Source organism: Orycteropus afer, unplaced genomic scaffold, assembly GCF_000298275.1.
Source record: "Orycteropus afer afer isolate SDZICR_OR568_19922 unplaced genomic scaffold, OryAfe1.0 scaffold00064, whole genome shotgun sequence".
NCBI lineage: Eukaryota > Metazoa > Chordata > Mammalia > Tubulidentata > Orycteropodidae > Orycteropus > Orycteropus afer.
The window spans coordinates 2,503,364-2,522,022 of NW_006921651.1; the positions used below are offsets into that span (position 1 = coordinate 2,503,364).

At 39.5% G+C, this 18,659-nt stretch overlaps 1 protein-coding gene across 1 annotated transcript in view; it reads left to right on the forward strand.

The window, feature by feature from the left end:
- The first annotated feature begins 17,711 nt into the window (after positions 1–17,711).
- The window catches only part of COL17A1 (collagen type XVII alpha 1 chain), a 50,399-nt gene continuing 49,451 nt past the window's right edge, over positions 17,712–18,659 (forward strand). Inside the window, exon 1 of the mRNA XM_042780826.1 lies at positions 17,712–17,763. Within this exon, the coding sequence (XP_042636760.1) occupies positions 17,712–17,763 (52 nt within the window). The remainder of the gene's footprint in view (positions 17,764–18,659) is intronic.

Consider the following 18,659-nt stretch of genomic DNA (forward strand, 5'->3'; position numbering starts at 1 on the left):
ACACTTAATGAAGAAAGACTGAGAGGTTTCACCTTGAAATTAGGAAGAAGCCAAGAGTGCCAGCTCTCACCATTTCTCTACAATATTGTATTAGAAGTCCTAGCCAGAGCAATCATACAATAAAAAGAAAGAAAAGCTATCCAGACTGGAAAATAAGTTAAACTATCTTTATCTGAAAATTATAAAATCCCAAAAATGTCTGCCAGAAAACTTCTAGAGCTAATAGAGTAATTTAGCAAAGTTGTAGGATACAAGATCAACAAACAAAAAACAGTTGGTTCCTATACAACACCAAGGAGAAATCTGAAAGGAAAAGTGGGAAACAATTCCATGTACAATAGCATCAAAGAGTTTCTGAGGCAGTATCACTACAGAAGTAGATTGCCCAACCTTCCTTCCAAGGAGTGGCTGGTGGGTTTGAACCACCAGCCTTCTGGTTAGCAATCAAGTGCCTTAGGCACTATGCCACCAGAACTCCTAGAGAATAAAATACCTAGGTATAAATCTAACCAGAATGTGAAGGACTTACACAATGAAAACTATAAAACACTGCTGAAAGAGATTAAAGGAAACTTAAAAACTGCAAAGATGTTCCATGTTCATAAGATTGGAAGACTTTATATTGTTAAGATGTCAATAGTACCCAAAGTGATCTATAGATTCAACACAATCCAGATCAAAATTCCAACAGCCTTCTTTACAGACATAGAAGGGGAAAAAAAATTTCTCAATTTTATATGGAATGGCAAGATGCCCTGAACAGTTAAAATAATGTTGAAAGAGAAGAACAAAGGAGGAGGACTTATACTTCCTGCTTTTAAAACATACTGTACAGCTATAGTAATCAAAACAGCCTGGTACTGATATAACATTAGACACATAGACCAATCGAACAGAATTGAGAGTCCAGAAATAAACCCACACATCTGTGGTTGATATCTGTGACATCAACTGATTTTTAAACAAGTATGCTAAGTCTATGCAATAAGAGAAAGAAGAGTCTCTTCAATAAATGGTACTGGGAAAATAGGATTTCCACATTTAGAAAAATGAAACAATCTATGCCTCACATCATACACAGAACAAATTCAGAATGAATGAAGGACATAAATGTGCAAACCAAAACCATAAAATTCTTAGAAGAACAAGCAGGACAATACTGTCAGTTCTACCGTTCAACAATGAATCATTTAATATGATAACAAAGCACAAACAGCAAAAGACAAAATAAATAAATGAGAACTCCTAAAAATTAAAAACTTTTGTTCATTGAAAGACTTTACCAAAAAAGTGAAAAGACAAGCTACCAACTGGGAGAATATCTTTAGAAAGTACATATCCAACAAGAATCTAATAAACAATATTTTGGCACATCTGGATCCTGCATTTGGCCGAGTCTTCATCTCAATGGCCTGCATGTTGTCTGCTAATCTTGGGGCTGTTAATGGACTTGAATTATTGCCATAGTGCTTGATAATCTTGGGACTGTACCATTTTACTTGTCAACCTTGGGTTTGTCAGCCTCAGTAGCCAGCAGCTGCTTGAGTTAAGAGATGCCTCCAGCTTCATTGGGCTGGGACCAAGAATCAGAGGTGAAGCACAAGGTCAAGGGCCTTTCACCCAGGCCCTAGAGCTGGCACTTTGAACTCGGACTTCCAGTCCCCAAGCTGTTAATAGATCCCACATCCACTTGTGGTACTTTTTTTAGAGCAGAACTAGAGAACTGAAACACCGCTGCAACCATTTTTGAATTATTTTCAGCAAAATTTTACTTGTTTGTGATATTAATGATATTGTTTGATAATTTCCACATTCTGTTGGATCACCTTTCTTTGGAATGGGCACAAATATGGATCTCTTTGAGTCCGCTGTCCAGGTAGCTGTCTTTCAAATTTCTTGGGATCAACAAGTGAATGCCTCCAGTGCTGCATCCATTTGTTGAAACATCTCTATGGATATTCCATCTATTCCTGAAGCCTTATTCCCTCAGTGCAGCTTAGATTTCTTCCTTCAATACCATCAGTTCTGGATCACCCCCTGAAACATTATTTGTACCGTTCGTCCTTTGTTATTACTGAAATGGTTGAACATTGACCAACTCTTTTTGTTACAACGCCTCTAAGTATTGCTTCCATCTGTTTTTGATGCTTCCTTCATCATTCAGTATTTTGCCCATAAAACTCCAAAACTCACTGCCATTAAGTCAATTCTGACTCATAGAGACCCCTATTGGATTTTCAAGGCTGTAAATCTTTACAAAAGCAGACTGCCTCATCTTTTTTCTGAGGAACAACTGGAGAGTTCAAACCACCAATCTTTTGGTTAGTAGCCAAATGCCTTAACCACTACACCACCAGAGCTCCTTCATTTTGCCCATAAAATCTTTCAATATTGCAACTCAAGGCTTGAATTTCTTCTTTAGTTCTTTCATCTTGAGAAATGCCAACAGTGTTCTTCCCCTTTTGTTTTCTAACTCCAGTTCTCTGTACATTTTGTTATAGTCCTTTACTTTGTCTTCTCAAACCACCCTTTGAAATCTTCTGTTCAGCTCTTTTACATAATAATTTCTTCCTTTTGCTTTAGCTACCTTCCATTCCAGATCAAGTTTCAGAGTCTCTTCTGATATTCATTTTGGCTTTATCTTCTTTTCTTGTCTTTTTAATGACCTGGTGGTGTAGTGCCTAAGGCATTTGATTGCTAACTAGAAGGCTTCCAGTTCAAACCCACAGCCACTCCTCGAAAGGAAGGCTGGGCAATCTACTTCCATAGTGATACCACCTCAGAAACCCAAGGAGGGGTTGCTACGAGTCAGATCCCACTCCATTGCAGAGTGTTGCATTGTTATTGCTTTCTTCATGTATGATTTCCTTGATGTCATTCCATAACTCATCTGGTCTTTGGTCATTGGTGTTCAATGTGTCAAATCTATTCTTCAGATGGGATATACTCAAGGTTTTATTTTGGCTTTCATGGACTTTTTTTAATTATCTTCGGCTTCAACTTTAATTTGCATATGAGTGATTGATGATCTGTTCCACAATCTGTCCTTGCTCTTGTTCTGGCTGTTCTTACTTGGATTTGGAAGTTTAGGGCATAATTTCATTGGATATCCAAGTTAATTGGTCTAACACTGTGCTTATTCCTTCTATTGTATCTCCAAGTTTGTTGGATAGTGCCTGGGTTCTTAAAAGCTTACAAGTGGCTATCCAAGGCACAGTTCATCTTTATTCTCTTGGAGCAACAGAGAAAGAAAGTCAACAATAGGAGGAGGATATGGAACGTATAGCTAATTGCCTCTGTGAACAACTGCCTCCTTTGCCATGAGACCAGAAACACTTGATGGTGCCTGGCTACCATTACTGAATATTTTGATCTAAGATCCCATAGAAGAATCCTGATCAACAGGGGGGAGACATGTATAACAGAATTTCAAATTCTCATGGCCTCTACACTTTCTGGAGCCATGGAGACTAGGTGAACCCCTGAACTGTTGCCCTGAAATAATCTTTAAACCTTAAACCAAAAATATCCCCTAAATTCATCTTAAGACTGAACAATAGTTGAGCTTAACTACAAAAAAGGTCTGCCTTCAGCATTCTACTCTTTTAAGAACTATCTATATAAGATCAAATTGACATAAACAACTCAAAAGATTAGATAGGGCCCATAGAGGTCAGTGAGTTTATGTTGATGAAGGAGGTACAACTCAGAAAAGGAGGCTAAAAATGGTTACACAACTGAAATGTAATCAATGCCACTAAATTATATATGTAGAAACCATTGAATTGGTGTTTGTAGCTTCCCAACATCAACAATAAAATCCAGGGAAAAAAAGATGATCTACAACATTAGACACTAGAGAAATGCAAATTGAAACCACATCAAAATACAACTCCACACCTATGAGAATGGCTAAAGGCAAACAAACTGATAATACTGACACACATGGCTGGTGGAAATACAAAATGGTACAAACACTTTAAAAACACTTTGTCAGTTTCTTATAAAGTTAAATATACACTTGTCAGAGCCAGCAACACAAAAGAAATGAAAACATATTCATACAAAATCTGTGCATGAATGCTTATAGCCACTTTATTTATAATCCACAAAAATTGGAAACAATCCTAATGTCCATCAGCATGTGAATATATGAAAAAATTATGGTCTATCCAAACAATGGAATATCACTCAGTAATAAAAAGGGACAAATGGTACACATAACATGGATGAGTCTCAAATGCTAAGTCAAAGAAGTCAGATTCAAAAGGCTACATACTGCGTGGTTCCATTATATGATGCCTGGAAAAGGCAAAACTAGGGGGATAGAAAACAGTTCAGTGATTGCCAGAGGCTTGGGAGTGGGGATGGACTGCAGTGAAGCCCAGGGGAATTGGGGGGGGGGGTTTGGAACTGTTCTATATCTTGAGTGTGATGGTGGTTTTAGGACAATATGTATTTGTGAAAACTCTTAGAACTGAACACTAAAATGGTTGAGTTTTACTGTACTTAAATTATAGTTCAATAAACTCAGAGTTTAAAAACATCAGCCCTAGCCCAAGGGGCAGGGGGAGTTGCATCTAATTCTGGCAAGTACGTAAAACACCAGGGTCCTCATTACTTTGCCATAAAGAGAAATTAAATCCTGATGCATGCCACAACGTGGATGAACCTTGAAAACATTTTATTGGTCGAAACAAGTCTGTCACAAAAGTACAAATATTATATAACCTCATTTATATGAGATAAGCAACTATATAGCAAAAAAAGATCATTATTAGTGGTTACCAGGGATGGGAACAAGAGCGAAAGTTTTTGCCTGGGGGACATTAAGTTTATGTTAATGGTGGTGAAATACTTCAGAAAAAGATAGTGATAATGGTTGCACAATAGGAAAATATAATCAATGTCCCTGGATTTTACCTGTAGAAATATTGAATTGGCAGGTGTTTTTGTGTGCATATTTCCATCATTTAAAAAAACGTAAAACACCAGGGTCTTTAACAAACGGCTCGACAGCAATAGTACAGAAACTTTTAAATGAGTATTCTAATCAGTGGGATGTTGAGTCAATGAGCATGTCAGGCAATGAAACCTGATTTTCAGCTTGAGTCTATATGCTAAAGGTGTACCCAGAAGGAAAATAGTGGCAACCACAACCAGATAATAGGGTGTGGTCCTCATTTTAATGTAGATAGTCCTTGTGTAGACGTGTTTTGTGAAAACCGAGCCAGTCTTCTGAATCAGGGCCTACAGTACAAGAAAATGCTCATCACCTGAAGCAGACTTTTCACATCTTTGGGCTAAAAGCCAGTAACAAATTCATCTGTCACGTGGCTTCCTGCTGTTCTGATGAATTTTTCCCTATTATGAAATAAATTATGTCTCCAAAAAATATGTGTTGTTAATTCTAACTTCTAGGCCTGTAGTTATAATCCCAATGGTTTGTCTTTGTTATAACAACAAAGCTGGATTGTTGTAGGGTGTATCTTGAGTCAATCTCTTTTGAAATATAAAATAATTAAACATAAACTAGCAAGCAGAGATGGGGGCAGAGAGGCACCAAGCCACACGACCAGAAGCTGAAGACACAAGGGCTTGCCTCCAGAGAGAGAAACCCCTCCTCTAGAGCCAACGCCCTGAATCCAGACTTCTAGCCTCCTGAACTGTAAGAAAATAAATTTCTGTTTGTTAAAGCCACCACTTGTTATTTCTATAGTACCACTAGAGAACGAAGATAGAATTTGGTACTGGGGATTGGGGTGTCGCTTAACAGGGACCTAAAATGTGGAAGCAATTTTGGAATTGGGTAAAGGGCAGAGGCTGGAAGAGTTTTAAGGTAAAAAGAGTTTTAAGGTAAAAAGAGTTTTCATAGTAAAAGCTAGATTGGTTTGAAGAGACTGTTGGCAGAATTAAGGATGTCAAAGACAATCCTAATAAAGGCTCAGAAGGAAGTGAGGACCTATACAGAAAGTTTGTATCATCTTAGAGAATATATATATGGTGCCAGCAACAAAATGCTGATAGAAATGTAGATGTTAAAAGTGCTATTCAGGGAGGCTTTAAAAGAAAATGATGAACATGTGATTGGACAATGGAGGAAGGGTGATGCTTCGTATGCAGTGGCAAAGAACTTGTCTGAATTATGTTCAAATGTTGGTGGAAGGCAGTAATTGCAAGTGATGAACTTGGATATCTGGCTGAGGAAATTTCTAAGTAAGATCTTAAAGGGTCCATGTGGTTTCTCCTTGCCGTTCAAAGTAAAATGTGAGAGGAAAGAGATGGACTTAAAAATGAACTGTGAAAAGTGAAAAGAAAACTTACAAGATTTGGAAAACTGTTATACAAACTAAGGACACACATCCAAGTGGTGCAGTGGTTAAAGCATTCAGCTGCTAACCAAAAGGTCACCAGTTCAAATCACCAGCCCCTCTGTGGGAGAGAATGAGGCAGTTTGCTTCCATCAAGATTTACAGCCTTGGAAACCCTATGAGGCAGTTCTACTTCCTACAGGGTCACTATGACTCAGGATTGACTCAACAACAGTGGGTTTGGTTTACATTTTTCGTGTTAGAAATAACATATGGTGGTTTTAAGTTAATTATGCTTGTCATCAGATAATATCCTAAGATTATCCTAATATCCAAAGTCTTCAAAACCAAGCTTTTTTCTTTTTCTTTTTAAACTTCCCATTTATAATGTGTTAGGTAGTGAATACAGGATGGGAGTAAAGGAGTATTCAAGCCAAAGGGGATTACCTTTTTTTCCCCAATGTCCTCCACCAGAATGTAAATTCTAGCAGGTGGACTTTTGAGGAAGGTAACTTAGCAAAGGGAAGAGGGAAGTTGCTGTGGCCAGTAGTTTTCTTGGGAAAATCTCAGCAGCATCACAGGACCACCCTTCCTCTCATCATAACAGCAAACATCCACTAAATGTCATTGTCTTTGCCCGGTCTCCTGGTATTAGCCCTCTCATTCCCTTTTCGTCTTTGCCTTGCTGCAGTTCAGGTCCTCATCATCTTACACCTGAACTATTGCCATGGTGCCCTGATCAGTCTTCCTACCTCATCTCTTTCTTTTCCAATCCACTGTCTATACCACCAAATTACACTTTGATTGTCACAGCTCTCATCATTTCATCCTTTCTACTTCCCATATTTCTCCCTCACCCATGAGATGACATAGCCACTCCTCAGCCTGGTATTACAGATTCCCTTTGATCTGACTGACACCTTCCACCTTTCTAACCTCTCCCTGTCTACTCTCCTTCCTCACACTGTCTCATTATTCTCCAACCCTTACTCTTCCTTGTGTCTGTGCCTCTCATGGTGGACTTTGTGCTTGAAGTTCCATCTCCACCTTCCACTTCTTAATACCCATTCTTTAAGGTCCAGTCCAAATGACACCTCTTTCATAAAGTATTGGCTGACTTCCACACCGGGGAGTGAATTTGCAAAATTCTTAACTCTCTCATGGTTTACCACATTCTTCCCTATATTGTAATTATTTGTGTATGTGAATATATCAATACATCTTTTTTTTTTCACATTGTAAATTCCTTAAAGGCAGGTTTTACATCTCATCCTCAACTGCATCTGTATGCCCAGTGCCTTCCTTAAGCAGACACTCAATAGAGAGTTTAAGGATATGGAGAAATGAATGAATAGATCTGAAGCTGGATATGGAACAAGGGAACCCAGGCTATTTTGTTATGATTACAAAGGCAGCAAAGAACACAGTTGTGGGACAATTCAAGAAGCAATAGAGATAGGAAAAGCAGAAGGAGACCTTAAACTCACTTGTTTAAGGGCAGAAGTTGGCTATTTCTCAATCCCATCTTTCCAAAAGCCAACGTGCTACATTAACAGTGACATATGCTGTTGTCATAACTGTTTATAGGAAAGTCTTAGTATCCAGGAGCACATGCTACTGAAGAAAGGGCCAGATGCCCCTTTGATTTTCTAGCCTTAGGCCTTACATAAAACTACAACAAACAATCATTGTATTATGTTTATATTAGATCTAGATGTTTATACTAATATGCAGTAATTTAAAAATTAAAAGCAGTGGATTTTCTAACAAAAGAGCTGACTCAATAATTTTAGAAACTGAAATTATCTTACTAAACATAAAGTTATTTTTCTTACCCCTTTCTCAGTGAATTTTACTTTTAATTATCTCTTGGGAAAAGAAGGCCTATGTGTCCCAAAGCTTTGAGATTTCTGGACTAAAGTGTCATAAGTATTTACTTCATTATTCCATGATGCCATTTTATGTAAAGAGCGTCACAGAATAGGTAGACATCATCTATAGGGTTTAAACCAAACAAAGAAAGAAAAATCCATATTTTCAAAGGTTAATGAAGTCACTTGACAAAAGCGCTCACTCTGATCACCAAAAACTGCATTCACACGTTACTTTTCAGAAACACGTCAGCCACGTGAAGTGAGGTCCGCCTGTAGTCACGTTGCTCAGAGACTGATGAGCATCTGCTTATGTGGTGCCAATCGGGGCTACATGTGACTAGACATCCTCCCTTCCCCAGCCTATTTAAAAGTCAATAGATGATTTTGGAAGGATGAATACTTTTCCGGTTGCATTTTAAGAAAATTTTATGTCTAGTCAATCAAAACTTGATTACTATGACTCATTAACATAGCTCCAGGAAGGAAGCAAGAAACACCTTTCCAGTATCTTAGTCACTGCTGTCTTCTCAGTACCTCTTTGCTCCTTCATTTTACTGAGAATTTGGCTATTTTCTGGTCTGCTTAAAACATTCAAAAGAGAACTGCCTTAGTACCAGGCATATGGTAGGAATTTAATACATGAATGTTGAATGGAACATAAGGTTCCCTTCATTCCATGTACTAAGTTAAGTCTTATTATTCACAGTTTTGCCTAGCCCTATAAACTGTGAACACCAAGTAACTAGAATGTAAGGAGCTGAATTCTGTTCTTTTCTCCCCAAAAGTACCTGGCACAGCACTTACATGAACATGTGTCAGCATGCACATACACACATACACTATTCACTGTTGACTCAGATTAGAGGGTCCAGGACTAGTTAACTTTGAGGTTTATCTACCAATGGACGTTTCCATTGTCCTCGGAGAATACCAGTACCCAAGAGGAGAGAAAAACTATCCATGCTGACTCCAAGTAAATGTTCAGCGTGTTTGGTTTCATATGGTAGTTAAGTAATTGATTGGTCTATGGTTTCTGAGTTCTGGTGGACAGATCGCAATCTAAAATCATCAATAAATTATGTCAACACCATAAAGCTGTTGACTGAAAACATCTCTACTGGTTCAGATGGTTTTGGTTCTTATTTAAGTTTTCATTTGCCCTCAACCTGATTTTATTTTGATATCACCTATTTGCTTTAGTTCAAGCTATTTGTTGTTATGTGCCATCAAGTCCGCCAGCCTTCTGGTTAGCAGTCAAGTGCCTTAGCCACTATGCTACCAGAGCTCCCAATTCAAGCTATGGTCATGCTTACATTTTAACAATGCACAAGGCACTGGGAAACACAGGCTCAAAAGTCAAGTGGAATATAGACTCTGTTGTTATTAGATGTAAGACTTTGACCTCGTTCTCAATCTTACTGAACTTCACTTTCCTCAGCTGTAAAAGAAAAGTAGTACACACTTTTTAGAGTTACTAAGGGATTAAATGAGATAATGTATCTAAAACTTCTGGCACATAAAAGACCTTTAAAAACATTAGTTCCAGTCCTCCTTTCCCAGGATTAAGAATCCAAACACTCATACAATGGCTCTTTAGAGTTGCTCCCTAATGTCAATTTAAGAACATTTGCCTACTACCAATAAACACTTCCCTACCAGGCTTATGGGGAGCTCTGGTAGCATAGTGCCTAAGGCACTTGACTGCTAACCAGAAGGCTGGCGGTTCAAACCCACCAGCCACTCCTCGGAAGGAAGATGGGGCAATCCACTTCCGTAGTGATACTTCCTCGGAAACCCAAGGAGGGGTCGCTATGAGTCGGGTCCGACTTGACGGCAAACAACAACAACCAGATTTATGAGGTCTTACATGTTTTAGCCCATCCCTTCCTCACCAGCTCTGGTGGTGTAGTGGTTAAGACATTTGGCTATTAACCAAGAGGTTGGTGGTTTGAACCCACCAGCTGCTCCACAGCAGAAAGATAAGACAGTCTGCTTCCATAAAGATTTACAGCCTTGGAAACCTAATGAGGCTCCTTATGAGCCAGAATCAACTCAATGGCAGTAAGTTGTGGTTTTTTTTTTTTTTTTCCAATTTGTTTTTCCTCTCTAGCATCTCTGCCACTACTACCCTACCCTCACATGATGCACCTAAACGTATTGGCCTTATCACTGTTCCTCAAACTCACCATGTTTCTTGCACCTCAGAGCCGTCTCTAACACTCTTTCCTCTGTCTATGCTCTAGAGCAATCTCCATCCCTCCCTTCATCTCTGTAAGTCAGCTCTCATCTATGGGCCATCATTATTACACCTGGTTACCTGTTTTAAAAACTGAACCCCTACCCTACCAATTGTTCAACAAATTCAGTCTTCACCATTTTATTATGACTTAGTTCAACTGTTTTTTCCAGACAGTCTTGATCTGTTGTGGGTCAGAATAGGGGAAAGACGGCATATATTGGGAAAACAGGTGTCAAATATAAACCCTGCCAATTTCACAGTTTTTCTAGGGATCAGGCACTTTGGCCATAGGTCCCCCAAGTGTCTAGATACATATTGAATCATGGACAGTGGAACTTTGAGTATCCATGGTACCAAAGAAGGACAATACTGAGTTGGCAGCTCTGCAGCTATAGAAGGGAAGAAGCAATAAAGGTATTTCCTTTGTGCTGAACCTTTGTTCCCTTTTTTTGCATGGATTCATAAACAGTTAATCTACCTAACAGGTCAGAGAAGCTTTCTGTCTCTGGTAAAGTTTGATTCCTGGAGGCAGATTTTTTAAAAAACCAGCAAGTGTCAGGTTATTGGAAGGGTGGAGTAACGCTGTAAACCAGGACACACCTTTGTCAGGACTTGTTTGGAAGCAAAGTACTGAAAGAAACAAGGGAGCCAGAAGGAGAAGTGAACATTTTTGAAAGATCACTCAGCTTTAACACACCTTGGCTGAGTCTGGATTTAAAAAAAAAAAAGTGTGAGCTAAAAAACTTGTGGAAGAAAACATCAGGGGAAGAGAGAGGAAGGATTTATCCAAGTTGATTCTCATTCCTTCACAGTCTCAAGCTAGGTAAGTACAGGAAACTTTGACTTTTCTTTTTCCTAGACTTTGATTTGAGGTTTGCTATTTAGAAATTAAAATGTTTATTGGAGAAAATAAGAAGAATGTTTCAAGTGTTCTGGTAAACGTAATTCATTGATCATAATGATTACTTTGGTTTGTGCATTCTGTTTAGAGTAGGTCTTTAAAAGGATTAACAATAAGAAGAAAGATCCATCAGGGAAAAAAGGCCAGTTAAGATATATTGGCCTATAGTGTCAACTTTCTTTACTTTTTTTTTTCTTTTGGTATTGTTTTCAGTATTGTAAAAGGACTTGTATTAAGTTGGTTTCATTTAGAATATGAACAGGGTTATGATTCCTTCTCTCTAAATCTCAGTCTTTCTCTCTCCCTGTCCTTACTCTCCTCTTCTGTCTCCCTCTCCTACTTAAAAGCAGAGAACAACTCAGAGGTGAAGTTAAAGTTAGGGCAAAAGAGGCTCTGGTGATGCAGTCCCTATGACATTTGACTGCTAACCAGAAGGTTGGTGGTTCAAACCCACCAGTTGCTCCGTGGAAGAAAGATGGGGAATCTACTTCTGTAAAGATTTACGGCCTTGGAAACCTAATGGGGGTCACTATGAGTCAGAATCAACTCGATGACAGTGAGTCGGGTTTTTTGTTTTTGGGGTTAGGGCAAGCTTTTTAGAGACTTCCCCTGAGCCATGAGAAGGGCCACACTTCTGACAGGCTCCTGTGCTGGCGGCTCGGTTACGCTGAGGGGGCTGGGCAAGCTGCTGTTTATCACACTCTAAAATGACTGCTTCATAAAGCTGAATCTTTGGAATAATTAGTCCAGAAATTTCCTGAAGTCAAACTTGGAAGAAGGAAAAATAAGAGAAAGAAAATTTTGTCTGTGTACATACTCTGACGAGCCATCTTGGGCCAAAAGAAATCCCTTTGGGGATTTCCAGCTAAGGTGTCTAACTGGCCCATACTCCCTGCTAACTGGCAAAGTACCTCTGCATTTCAGCCAAAGCTTCAGGCACATCACTTCTTTCGACAAAACAGTTTGTCAGTAGCCGAGTAGTTGGATTTATGTCCATAAAAAGTAGTGAAAATTTAAAAAAGCATTCTTTTAAAAAACAAATATTTCTTCTCCCCTATATGCTTTAACTTAGAGCTAAGGCACAAATCTAAAAGGGAAAAAAAAAAAATCTGAGTCAGAACTGAAGAAATACAAGATGCCTAGCCTGTGACGGACACCCTTCAGAGACTCAGAGGGGCCTGTTCTTTGCTCAGCCCCTGAGATCAGAATTTGCATGAGGACAATCAGAGTGAACAGTCCTGTTTGAACTTGGGTCTGTGAAACTGATCGGACCTAAGGACCAACCATGTTTTTAGATTATGCCTGACCAAAAAGGTCTCTGTCTGCATTGTTTGGCTCATTTGCCATTATTAGCAGGAGCAAGGCTCAACCAAAACTATCATAAGCAAGGCATGGCCACAAAGCTAGTTACCCCATCAGCCATGAAAGTCATGGATGCCAAATGCAGCAAGTGGGTAAGCCTATTTCTGAGATGTCACAGAGACAAAAGCCTCCAAGACAACAGGCTTTAGAGAATTGGCTTTGCTGGCTGTCAAACTACTTGGTCCTCAGCATTCTCCAATTAGATGGTTTTCTCACATTTTGGCAATTTTATTGTTGCTTTATTTTAAAATTGACAAGTGTACACTCCTCGGAAGGAAGGTTGGGCAATCCTACTTCTGTAGTGATACTGCCTCGGAAACCCAAGGAGGGGTCGCTATGAGTTGGGGCCGACTCGACGGCACATAACAACAACAACAACACAGAGAAATAGGGATGAATGGACACAGATACAGGGAACCCAGAGAGGAAGTGGAAAGAGTGCTGCTATATTGAGGGAATTGCAATTTAGTGTTTATGAAACAAAACGTGTATAAACTGTTGAATGGAAACTCATTTGATCTGTAAACTTCCACCCAAACCACCATAAACAAATAAATGAAGTGTGCAGAGACTGGAGTTCAGATAAGAGCTGTAAAAATATATTTGTGATGTATAGGAATATTTGTTCTTAAAATTTTTTAAATGGAATAACAATCTCTTCATTCTCTTCCTTGCATCATTAGAATAAAATAAGATCAGTGCAGTGGTTAATATCGGTAACAGTGGTTTGTCCTTGTTTTTGTGAATTTAAAACCACATTATCACCATCTGAATATAGTTACAGGTAGAGGTGACACCATTTAAATAAGTTGGAAAGGGAAAAAAACATAGAAAACTGGTTTCAATTTCTTCTTTTAAAAAACATAAGAAAATAACATGAGATTATTTTTAAATCTTGGAAAGAGTGCTATGAATAAAATAACCATTAGACCATAGGTGGGAATTTGTATGTGTTTAGAATTAAGAACTTGGATGAACTGCTCATCTTATTTCTAGTGAAGTGGCCCAAACAGTAAAGAAATTGATGTCTTAGAATTTAACTTGTGCTATCTGATGGCGTGTCCCCTGTACAGCACTTGCGGAAGATGAGTACATGGTGAGTACTGTCAGGAAAAGCAGGCTCAGGCATGTGTAACTTTCCCTTCCCCAACATCAATTCAGAGCCAGTCATACTTTTGAAAACTACCAGCACTTAAAATGCTTTAAAAGGCAGTTCTGGGGAAACACCATGTGTCCATGGGATGAGCCGAGTCCAGGCTTGCATCTCAACCCATCATTTTCCATTTGAATGTTCACTTATAGACAGTAGGAATTCCCCTATGCATCACTGCCACCTCAGGCTATTAATCCGGCCAAGAACTTTGACAAAGCCAACCAAAGTCTATTCTGTGAAATAATTCTGCATGGCCGTGGGATATACAGTCATTTGAGTGGCTTCAGGACCAGAGAAAGGCAATCCATCTACCTGGATCCACCTAGCCCAAGTTCATTTGCAGGGTACCTTCCAATGGGCAGTACACAAGCCCTGGAGGAGCGCATCTAATTTCTCACTGAGCTGTCTCTTCCTACCCACTGGAAATTGAGAAACCCTTGGCTTTTTGCTGCAGAAATTGCAGCCCCATTGCTGGGACTTAGAGAAAAATGGGGGCCTAGAAATGTCTATTATTTTTCTGAGAGCAGAAAGAACAATCACCCACTTGCCAGGTTTGCTGCCTGGGGATTGAGACTTTTACCCAGTGGAGCTATCATCAGTCTACCTTACCAGCTACAACTGGAATAAACACCCAGCCAGTGGCCAGTCCCAAATTGACAGCTGCCAAAAGCAACCTTCGCTGAAAGTCAGATATGTGATAACTTGTGGGAATTAAACATTTCTATGGACTTTTATAAATAACTTCTTTGAGGGTAATATTTCATATTAGTTCCGGTGCCACCCCAGAAAACTAGTCACTTCCATACCAATGTCCAGGTGAATTTAAATGTTTATCTCTGAAATGCCTTCTTGTCCACAGCATTTAAACAAAAAACAAAACAAAAAAAGGCAGGGCGGGTCTTCAGAGATACCAAAGAGAATTAATACTTAAACAAAGGATTTCAAAGAGGGTATCTATTTGCACATGGGTTTGCATGACATAAGTCATGCCAGTTATAGCTAGAAAGCAGGCATAGTCACAGGCCAGGGTGACCTTCTAATAAGACTGGACTCCCTTGTTAAATTGCTTATGGAGCCCCTCCTCTTGGCTTCTGGGAACAGGCCTATAAAGGCAGTGTGTAATTTCTCAGATCGAGTTAGAATATTTTCTATGATGTCTCATTCCTTGCCTAGAGCTTCATTTAAGAAACACCAATGAGCAAGAAGTTGGCACGTTCAACCAGGCCCTGAAGCTAACCATGACATTCTTAGTTGATTCCTCCAGTAGCTGACCAGCTGGTTGTGTTATGGTCTTGGTTTTTTGCGGGGAAGGCACCAAGAGTTGCATTATGACTTGTGGGTGCTAGACTTTTTTTTGCCTTTGTGGGCCCCTTCCCCATGTAAAAGCTATAAAAATAGTTTTAAAAATTATTTTTACAACTTCATTGATATAAAGAAGAATGTAATTCAGGTTGATTTATTTATTTATTTATTCCCTTCTGATTTTAAAAGAAATTAAAACATTTTTTGGGTCCCTAAAAGAACTGTGGGCCTGTGTACTGAGCCCATTGTGCTTAGTGGGAAAATTGGTCCTGAAGTCACCAGGCAGGGGAAGAAGACTAGAAGAAAGATCTCCAAGCAAGGGACTTCCCGGGCAGAAGTGGCTGACCCCAGAATCTAGAACCCAATTTCAATTGAAAATCTACAAGGGATAGAACTTTAGTGGAGGAGAGAGAACCACAGTGAAAGCCAAATTTCAAGACCTTTTAAGACCAGGCACCGCAACAAAAAAGATTCCAATTGGGATAAAGATCCTTGTTCTGCTTTTAGGTGTATTTAAGTGTTAACAACCCCCTACCCTGCCACACACACACACACACACACACACACACTTCCTCTTCCTCATACTCCCAAGGCTAAAAGACACACTTAAGATCTCAATTGTTCAAAGTCATTTGGAAACAATTAGTCCATAGATATGATGACTACGAAGACCTCAGCCTTCACCACCCTGAGACCAGAAGAACTAGATGGTGCCCAGCTATCAATTCCAACCACTTGACCACTTGGAATGGTATCAAAATTGGAGATCATGGATAGAGTGGGAGAAAAAATGTAGAACAAAATTCAAAAACACTAAGATGACTAAAATTACTGCAGAACCCCCAAGACATGGCCCCGGGTCATCCTTCAGGCCTGAAAATGGATCACTTCCATGGATTGGCTCTCAGCTCAACAGTAGAAAGACCTACAAGCAAAACATCTACTGCAGGGAGATGAACCACCAACCTGAGGGAGATGCACGCCTATTCTGGTTACCTAGTGCCACTCTGACAGAAATATACCACAAAATGTGATGGCCTTAACAAACAGGAGTTTATTCTCTTACAGTTCAGGAGGCTTCAAATCTGAGTTCAAAGTGCCAGGCTCTAGGGGCTGGGTGAAAACCCCTCAACCTTGGGTTTCAGCTCCGCCTCTTGCTCCCAGCCCGCTGAAGCTAGAGGCATCTCTTCACTCAGGCAGCTTACTGGCTGCTGAGGCTAACAAGTCCAAGGTCGACAAATAAAATGGCACATTCCTGATGTTACCAAACCACATGGCAGGCCATTAATTCAAGTCCATTATAAGTCCCAAGTTCAGCAGAGCATGGCAGGCTACTGAACAACAACACGGCTACATGCAGGGTCCAAGCATGCCATAAGCTACAGACCATTCCCAAAGCTGCTGCTTATATACGGGAAACAGACCACATCCCTAAGGCAGCTACTCAGCTGCTTATGGTAGATCCCACCATGGAGGTGATTGTCAGTCTCATCATGGGGAATAACTACCATCAGCTGCCCAGCCACTCAACCAGGCCCAACCAAGTTGACATATGACTTTAACTACCACAACGCCTTAGATCAATCAGCCATGAGACATCAGAGGGGCAGCATTCACATAGAGGGAAAGCTAGACAGACAGGAATGCATAGATAAGAAAGGCACAGGGAAGAAGTGTAGTCACAGGGATGGTTAGGGAAGAGAGTGTTTTATGGTTAGGGATTGTTATGGGCGTGAAATAAAATGTGCAGGAACTGTTGAGAGTAAAACAAATCCGCTTTGTAAATTTGCACCCAAATCACAATAAATTTTTTTTTAAAGGATCTCAATTGTTTTCCTTTTCAGAAGAGGAGCAAGAAGGAAGGGAAAACACAGACAGCACATGCAAACATGTATTATCCTACCTATCTCTATAGTCCTTACACATACTACCATCACGTATTGTTCCTTCTTATGTCAGTATATAAGCAAACTAGAGCAGGTTTGTTACGAAAATTTCATACCTTGAAAAGTATAAAGTTTTATGCCAACATAGGATAGGACAATTTAGCCTGATTTTTATCCTGATTTAAATCCATCAAGCATCATTATCACACCCAAACTCTAAATAATGAAACACGAATGTCTTATAGAGAGAGAGTTCCATATCAAACAACAAACGTTATGAGGTACCTCAGAATGAATTAAGTGCCCCACTAAGCACCTTAACAGATATCCTTCAGCTATTTTTTACCTTGGAAAAAGGATGAGTTTCATAGTCAAAAATCAGGGTACTACACCTGCTACGTAAAGCTCTTTGATGCCCAGCAGGGAGCAGTCTGATCAATTTTATCCTGGTGGGGTGGTGGTGGTGGGGTGTCCCTGCACCAAGAACTAGACTCCAAAGGAAACTATTAAGTTGTTCTCTGTTATAACTGAGGACAAGCAGTGGGTATGAGTTGATTCCAGAAATGGATGTGAGTCATATTCCTAGGCCGTAGCTTGAACAGTAGTGACGCATACTTACTAAAAGCTATGGTTAGAGTCATGGCTGTTATGGTTTCTGGGTTTTTCCCGCAGGTGGCTATGGTATGGACGTAACCCAGAAAAGCAAACGGGATGGCACTGAAGTCACCGAAAGAAGTAAGAGCATCTGAATTTTCTAAAACTTGTCATCGCTTTACTACAAAATCAATCAAACATTTAGAAACAGAGTTAATAAATCATCCATACTTTCACCACAACATTGGATCACTTTTCAGTGTTTCCCTAAATAGAATCTTCCCTCCCGTAAAATGGATTTTATTGATTTTTACTTTAATGCACTGTGATCAAAATATGCTCTACTTTTTCTTCTAAGATAAAAATTGTTTACCATTTTGAGGTGTAGTTTTCATAACCAGCATTTTTAATGGCTATATAGTATTCTACTGAATGACTTTGCCATGGTTTATTTCACTATTTCCCTACTTAGCGATATGAGACAGCAGAAATCTAAAAGTATAATATCTAGTTATTGTAGGGACAAAGTTGGGATAAGATCAGTGTCATAACCAAAATCTACTCTGAAAACAGCACGTTTCTTTTGTAAAACGGTCCACGTGATAAATTCAGGGACATTTAAACTGTCTCCCTAGCACTCTAAGTTAGAAATTTGTTTCATTTATCTTGTGACCTTCATATATCTCCAATAAAAAATTCTGGCTGATTTGAAACTTTTAGTCAGAAAATAATTTATTTTTATGCATCAAAGAATCCCAAAGTTCCATGCAATGGGAGGTTTAGTGAAAACACAGGACTATTATTCAAATGAAGCTGGCATTTTAGTCTAAAGCACCCTCTTATGCATTGAATGCTGTCACTGCTATATGCACAACTCCACGTTCCTGCTAGGCCAACCAAACTAACTTGTTGTTGTTGTTGTTATGTGCCGTCGAGTCGGCTCCGACTCATAGCGACCCCTCCTTGGGTTTCCGAGGCAGTATCACTACGGAAGTAGGATTGCCCAACCTTCCTTCCGAGGAGTGGCTGGTGGGTTT